The sequence below is a fragment of the Echinops telfairi genome, unplaced genomic scaffold, assembly GCF_000313985.2.
Source record: "Echinops telfairi isolate 266 unplaced genomic scaffold, ASM31398v2 ScPeMD7_7424;HRSCAF=8462, whole genome shotgun sequence".
Taxonomy (NCBI): Eukaryota; Metazoa; Chordata; class Mammalia; order Afrosoricida; family Tenrecidae; genus Echinops; species Echinops telfairi.
This window is the reverse complement of record NW_022111324.1, coordinates 41805555-41814079: the sequence shown is the minus strand read 5'-3', so window position 1 is coordinate 41814079 and position 8525 is coordinate 41805555. Positions and strand designations below refer to the sequence as shown.

Below are 8525 nucleotides of genomic sequence, written 5' to 3'. Positions count from 1 at the left end.
GATTTTTAACTAGGATTTTAAATGGCAATTTAAAATGATGTAGTTTGGTTTAGTTCCTGAGAACTTTTATAGCATTGGTTAGGTATTTACAATTCTCTTTTAAAATGGTAATTAATATTTTTATAAATGAGGTTAAATCTGATAATTTATATTCCAGAATCCTAAAATCTAGGTAAGTAAATAAAAACTTAAGTTTCTAAAATGATTAATGGCCACAAAACCTTTAAAAGTTAAAAATATTCAGTTGATGAAGGAAACAAAATGACACTGATCAATGTAATATTTAAACAAAAAATTTAAAGTATAATTAAAGTAGCTCAAATAATTTAAATAGTATTTTAAGCTTGTAGTTGAACTCCTTCTTGGATCTTTCATTAATGATATATGTTAATTATTTACAGATCCTGTGGTATTGTGGAAATTCCCAGAGGACTTTGGAGACCAGGTTGGAATCCCAGACACTTAACATTGGAATATTACTCTCACAACTATTGCTACCACTGATACCATTATTATATATTAATAGCTGTGATAATTTTTTCATGATCAGCTCTGAGGGGGAAAATAAATGGCTGTACGTGGAATATATCTAGAAGAACCTGTAAGTTACAAATAACTGGTGTGTCTTATGTTGAAACTCATAGATAGGTAAAAAGAAGCTATTGGAGAGTAGATATTTAGCATTTCAGCATATTTTTATACTCTTAGTTTATAGGGTATATATTTGGCTCATTCAAAAGAATCTTCATTAAAAACTTGATGTTACTAAATATTGTATATACTTTTATTTTTATCATCTTAGAAGTAAATATCATGGGTATAAATATATAGTCTGTTCTTCCCTAATAGTAATATTTGAATTAATATATGGAGGTTGAATTATCAATGTTTTATTATTTTTTAATATTTTGTATCTAGAGATTTACTGTCTTAGAGAAAATGATATGTGAGAAGGGATGAATTGATTCCATTTGTTTTATTTTTTAAATAAATTTTTAATATGACAAAAAGGAGCTCTGGTGGCAGAAGGGTTAAAGTGCTCAGCTGCTAATTAAAAGGTCAGCAGTTCAAACCCACCAGATACTCCATGATAGAAAGATGTTGTGGCTTGTTTCCATAAAGACTACAGCGTTAGAAACCTTGGGATGAGGGCGGCAGTTCTGCTCTGTCCTATAGGGTTGCTATTGACTCATAATTGACTCAACAGCGATAGGCTTGAGTTTGGTTTAGTATGACAAAAAAAATGACAACATGATTTTGGCTCTTGGGGGAAGGTCCTTGGCTCCTTTCCATTTCTGTGGGCCTAGACATGTTTTGGAGATGTACCTATGTCTTGAAATCAGTCTTCCTGGTTCTAGGAAGTTGTTGGTGCTAGTACCTTGGAGCTGTTCTTTCTTAGTAGTACAATGCCCTTCTCTGCTTTCTTTTGTCTCCTTTTATTTCTTATAAGAAAAAAGATTGCATCCCATGGTAGCCTATCTTACAAGGGATATGGACCTGAGTGAGAGTGTTGCATTCTACCAGTAATTTTCTTATAACTAATTGGCTAAGACATCAAGTCATGCTATAGAATTGATATTGTCGTTGGATAACATCCCAGTTTCATCATCAGGTTGTTGTGGTTAGGTGCTGTTGAGATAGTTCTGACTCATAGCCACCTCATTTACACCAGAACAAAGGACTGCGCAGTCCTTCACCATCCTCCCCATTGCTTTTATGATCGCATCATCATAGAACTGCCAACCCCCTGAGGGTTATGGTTCAGCCAAATTGACACATATTTTGAGGGGCAACAGTTTCATTGATGACATTTGGCCCTTTCAAACTCAAACTCATTGCCATAGTCAATGCCGACTCACAGTGATCCTACAGGACAGGTTAGAAGGGCCCTGAGGGTGCAGTTAGTAGTCCAGTGCATCACGACTGTACCACCATAGTGCCCATTTGGCCTCCTCAAATTTATGTCTGTGCTGCATGAAAAACCGTTTCACCCCATCATATAAAAGTTTTAAGTCAGCTCCAAGTTCAAATTCCATTTTGGGGTAGAATTCTTAAGCTGTGAATCTAGAATAAAGTTATTAGCTTCCAAAGTACAACGATGGAACAGGCACTAGGTAGACTTTTCTATTACAAATGGAAGAGGAAAAGAAGGTGTAATAATGGATACCAAGTAAGCAAAAACTCCAACAAAGCTATTTTTCTTAGCTCTCAAGGCTTAAAATTAACCTTCTTTTCTGAGATCCTCTGGGTAATGATCCTGCCCTCCACACTCAGGATGTTGGCTTTCTGGATTCTGGGTGGAGCCCCCTGGGTCCAGGCCCCTTGAGATGACAACTCTTTCTCTTAGATTGGGTAGCTCTGTTCTTCTAGTCAACTGAGTGGTGATCCCATCCATCCACTTGACCCCTGCCGTCTCTCTTCTTTTGCCCCATTGGCATGTACAGCTCACCCACTCAGCTTTGCACAACAGATCTGACTCCATACTCTTGGCACTTGTGAACAGCACCCTACTCTCTGGAATTGAACTGGTGAACATCTTGCCTCTCTGACCTGATACGCTGTGGCTTTACCCTTTGAGACGCCAGAGGGTTGTGGCTGTTTCCTGTGTTCTGTAGCTCTCAACTTCTTCCTGGTTGCTTCACCTCTAGTCCCCGCAAGCCGCATGGGCTGGGCAAACATCTACACTACTTGGGCAAGTATTAAAACATCCTTAGACCTACTGAGAAGTGACCAGAGGCCACCTACTCTGCTACAAAGCTGCTTGCCCAGACACTCAACTCTCTCCACAGCTTAGCTTCTGAGCTCTCTCACCATAGTTTTCTTCTTTTTTAAGTTTAATATAAATTTTGTACAAAGAAAATGTAAAAAACATTTCCACATTCTATAAACAATTATGCTTTACAAGTGAGGCCATTTATGAATTGGACACTGCGATTCACAAATATTCCTTTTTTCTTGTTTTCTTCTAATATGCTTTTTAATTTTCTTGTCTAATAGTAGTAACTCTCTAGAAACTGTACTGATCTCATCCTCTTATCAACAATGAAGAGAAAGTAAATGAGGCTAAAATGTAAGACTAAATGCACAGACATGCTATTATTTCTCATATACATACATTGCCTCTGGGTTTTTATTCAGTTTTTTTTTTTTTAAGACAACATACAAAATGGTCCTACTGCAGGGCGTAGTGTCACAGATAACATGGCGAGGAAGTGGGGCTCTTGAGTTCTCTTATTCTGCCTTGGTTTCATGCTTACATAAAAGCGTAAAATTCCATCATATAAACAATAAATATATGCTTCACCCTAGACTCAAATGTCCTCTGTGTGTGTGCCTTTGCCTGTGAGGTACTTTCTTGTTTCTGCTTCCACGCAGCTGCTGGTTGAAAGGTTAGCCTTAGAGGCCTGGTAGGGCATAATCAAGGGTAATGTAACAAAGAGGAATTGTTGAAACCCTGGTGGGGACTGAGCATGATAGTGGGACAGGAGGAAAGTCAAGGGAAATAGAGGAAAGAGCTGGGAGGCAAAGGGGATTTATAGAGGTCTAGATAAAGACATGTACATATGCAAATATATTTATATATGAGAATGGGGAAATAGATCTATGTGCCTACATTTATAGGGTTGTATTAAGGTAGCAGAAGGACATTGGGCCTCCACTCAAGTACTCCCTCAATACAAGAATACTTTCTTCTATTAAATTGGCATTGTATGATGCTCACCTTCCCGACACAACCGCTGAAGACAAAGCGGGTGAATAAGCAAATGTGGTGAAGAAAGCTGATGGTGCCCGACTATCAAAAGATATAGCGTCTGGGGCCTTAAAAGCTTGAAGACAAACACGCGGCCATCTAGCTCAGAAGCAACAAAGCCCACATAGAAGAAGCACACTAGCCTGTGTGATCACAAGGTGCCAAAGGGATCAGTTATCAGCCATCAAAGAACAAAAAATCATATCACTGTGTGCTCACCTCCATGATACGATCACTAAAGACAAATAGGTGCATAAGCAAATGTGGTGAAGAAAGCTGATGGTGCCCAGCTATCAAAAGATATATCATCTGGGGTCTTAAAAGCTTGAAGGTAAACAAGCGGCCATCTAGCTCAGAAGCAACAAAGCCCACATGGAAGAAGCACACTAGCCTGAGTGATCACAAGGTGTCGAAGGGATTAGGTATCAGGAATCATCAGAACAAAAAATCTTACCATAGTGAATGAGGTGAGGGGGAGTGCGGAGTGGAGACCCCAAGCCCATTTGTAGGCCACTGGAGATCTACTTGCAGAGGGGTCTTGGGGAGGAGATGAGCCAGACAAGGTGCGATTTACCAATGATGAAAAATACAACTTTCCTCTAGTTCCTAAATGCTTCCTCTGCCCCCCACTATCATGATCCCAATTCTACCTTGCAAGTCTGGATAGACTAGAGGGTGTACATTGGTACAGATAGGAACTGGAAACAACTCTGATATGCACCTTTCATAATTTAATGACCGCCCCTGCCCCAAACAAAAACTTACAACCAACCAACCTACCAACCTCACTGCCAACCAGTTGGTTGACTCCCAGCGACACTGTAGGATGGGGTAGAACTGTTCCTGTGGATTTTTGAGGTAATTGACATTAATTTGGGTAGAGGGAAAGGAAATTGAGTTGAACAGCACAATATCATTAAGAAAAAGGTAGGTGTGGTTAGCGCCACAAGAATTACAGACAACAAAGATAATACCATTATATATACAATTCTGCAATATCATAACTAACTAACAATAATTATCAGTGGAAACATAGGCAGTCAAGATGAGCAGGTGTGAATAGGCAATAGAGAATAACACGTGAGCATACATGGTTTGGCAAACGATAGTTCTTTAAACACATTTATATGTGTTTTAAACATATCTGGAGCCCTGGGTGTAGTGGTTTCAAGGTGGGCTGTTGACCACAAGGGTCAGCAGTTTGAAACTTCTCAGGAGAATAATGAGACTTTATAGTCTTGGAAATCCACAGGGGGAGTTCTGTCCTGCCCATTTCGACTCAGTGGTAGTGAGTTGCTGAGTTGTATAAACATATCCATGCTTATAATAGAGCAGACAGGGATGGTTTGTGACCTCTTAGCCAGAACCAAACACCAGGAGGGTATGAAACACGGGGCTTGGAGGCTTGGGAACATAGTCTTGGGAGCACCGTAAGGTCAATTAAGGTAATTCACAGAGACAGTGTTCTGTAGTCTACTTTTGTGTATTGTGACTGACTAAGATCGTAAAAGCTTACAGGTGACCATCTAAGGTGCTTCTGTTGGTGTTTCCCTGTCTGGAGCAAAGGACAGTGGCAGGGGGTGGGATGAGTGGTGGGTGGAGGGGGGGGCGGGGAGGCGGTGGAGTCTTACAGAAAAAAATCTTACAAAGGACTGATGCACCATGGGCACCTCAGTCTTCACCACCCGAAGACCAGAACTGCAGATCATTGGTGTCTGTTTACCTCTGCTGACCAATCTGAAAGAGATCAAAATGGAACGCCTTGGATAGAGTAGACTAAAATGTGGAACAAAACTCAAAATTATAAAAAAGACCAGATTTACCAGCAACATAGGTAACTCACCCCTCTGCCTCAGGTTTCATCCAAATGCTAGAGAGGGCACCATGGTGAACTGCATCACCAGGGAGGTAGGTCTACATTCCTTAGAACAGTCAGTCATTTGACATCGAGGATATACATATACATATATCCTCCCTAGGACAAAGTTCAAAAAGGAAGAGGTAGGAATAGAAAGGGGGAACACACGGAGGAAGTAGCGTAAGTGATATGTTGTAGTCATTGTAATCACTTACATGAAACAAAATATGTATGGTTGAATGGAAACCTGATTTGCTCTATAAATCTTCACCCAATTCAAAATAAAAAATGAAAAACAAATCAAGGGCTTGATAGCACAATTAACATGTCCAATTGTTCAAAGTGGAGACCCCAAAACCACCTACAAGACAGGCCCTCACAGAGGGTCTGTGCACGGGGGATGGGTGTGCGTGGATGATGAGGAATTCAGGTGCATTATAGCACTGGTGAAACACATATAAAAATCCTCTGATTCTTTAATATGTCCTCCCCTTACTATTAAGGCTTATGTTTCCTATGTATGTTCATGTGCATAATTGAGATCATTAGATGCCAGGATTGCCAGGATGGATGATCCTTCAGAAACAGCAATGAAATTAATAATTCCCTAAGGGAAGGGAGAGCTGATAGCAGTGATGACTGTACAACTCCACATGAGGGGAGCAAATAACAGAATTGTAGGTGAATGGATATATTGGATGGGGTAAGATACGGCTAATATATATATTACTATAACCTCTTTTATATTATAAACAATACATGCTCATAAAATAATAGTATAATAATAATAATAATGATAATAATAACAAGTGTTCCTGGGGGATGAGTGCAGGAGGGGATAAAGAGGAGCTTATATCACAGAGTTCAAGAAGAAAGAAAATGTTTTGAAACTGATTGTAGTAGCAATTGTACAATTATGCTTGATCTATTTGAATTATGGAATGTTATGACATCTGTAAGAGCTCCCAATAAAATAATAAATAATATAAAAGTCCATTGTTTCCTATTAATTAGAGACAAATCGTTACTGAATTTATGCAAATAACTCTATAGCCATGATAATTTAAAGGGGTTTAGTAGAGATTTCTGAGTTCTAAAGAGATTAGTGAGAAACAGACAACACTGAAAAGACTTTATCCCAATTTACAAAAGCAAAGTGGATTAAATTGTTGCAGGTTACAGATAGTGTAGGAAGAGTTAAAGAGCTTCCTTATATAGCCAGAAGAGAAACATTAAAACATTAAATATTATTTTAAACAAAAACTACAGCAAAAATACTCTTTTTCAGCTTTATGCAATGAATCATTGTTTTTTTGAATCAAGGTTTAGCAAGTTCATGAGACGCTGTCTGCGTCTTGGCTCAACAGAGTCTTAGGAACCTGACTCAAGCTGCTGGAATGACCTGAAAGTCTTTCAAGTGGTTATGGTTCAAACACCTGTGCCCTGAGTCTGTTCTCTGAAGAGTCAGTGGTTGGGAATACCTAATACAACCATTCCCTTTCAACATTTTAAACAGCAACTGGAAGTATAACTTGCAATATTATATTATTGTGACAGTCTTCATTTCCTAGTGCTCTGTAACAGAAATTATCACAGGCTTTCAAAAACAGGAATTTATTGTCTCTCAGTTTTGGAGGCTAAAACTCCAAATCAGGGCATTGATTCTAGGGAAGGAGTTTTAAGAGCTTAACCTGCTATATCGAAAACAATAACTGGCCTATTAATTTTTACAGGCAAGTATCAGAAACAAAACTATCTGTAGATGACAGAGACTTAATGGCTATGATTACTTTGTTACTGAAAATTTTTACAATAAAAAGTCTGCTAAGAGTCACTGTGGCAGTTACATGATCTGTCAACTTGAGTGAAGGGTGTAGAATCTAACCTGTCAATCAGGTCGTAGCCAATGAGGCTTCTGTGTGGGTATGGCCTTCTCCTGTGGATTCTGGGAACTCCTGTCTTCCTCCCTGGAGGCGGGACACACACTCTCTCTACTTCACATTCCTGTTGACAAGCCACATGGAGACAAACTGATGGATTGAGCTCTGGAGCTGGAGGAGCCACATGGAGGCCCACGATAGCGCTGAGATGCTTCCACTGCCACTGGATCTACAAGACTTTCCACCCACTGGCCTGTGATCTTTCTGCATTCAGCTTCATTGCACGGCTGTGTGAATCTAAAGAGGAATTGCTGGACTAGTATTGTATATATGGGTTAATATTGGATTTATGGACTTGATCTGGACTGGGCCGAGATGTTTTCTTCACATATAATTGCTTTTTGATATAAAGTTCTCTCTTACACACACATGAGTCTTCCTGGATTTGTTTCTCTAGTCTACCCAGACTAACATAGTTGCTAATAGAAGAAATTTGGTTACTTGTGGCATGAAAAATAAAGGTAATAAAGTTATTCAAGATAAGTTTTTGGGAAAAAAATGTAATAGCTGTGATTCAGCATATTTTCAAAGAATTTGGTTAAAATTACCATATGTACTCGCGTATAAGCTGAGTTTTTCAGCACATTTTAAATGCAGTTTTTGTGGTGAAATTAGGTGCCTGTGCAGATATTCGGGTCAGCTTACACTCACGTATATAAGGGATTTGATTTGAAAAATTGGGTAAATGAAATTTGTAAAGAGGAAAAAACCTTGAAATATCCAGTATAATAATCTAACTACACCAGGGATTTCAAGTACAGAGACTCATTGAATCTCGAGTAGATCCTAGGCAGGTATATTTCTATTAAACTCCATGGATAGATGTGGTGTGCATCCTTAGTTGAGAATCTGGCCTAGTAGATGCTAAGAATTTAAATGAAAGAAGTAAGATTTCACCAAGTAAGCATTTTAATGGAAAATATAAATGGCAATATTATACTGTTATTACTACCTTAATTTCCTAGTGCTGCCATAG

At 38.9% G+C, this 8525-nt stretch overlaps 1 protein-coding gene across 1 annotated transcript in view; it reads left to right on the top strand.

Annotated features, from left to right (window-relative positions):
- Positions 1-201: 201 nt before the first annotated feature.
- The window catches only part of DENND1B (DENN domain containing 1B), a 224582-nt gene continuing 216258 nt past the window's right edge, over positions 202-8525 (top strand). Inside the window, exons 1-2 of the mRNA XM_045298174.1 lie at positions 202-229; positions 402-445. Of these exons, the coding sequence (XP_045154109.1) occupies positions 202-229; positions 402-445 (72 nt within the window). The remainder of the gene's footprint in view (positions 230-401; positions 446-8525) is intronic.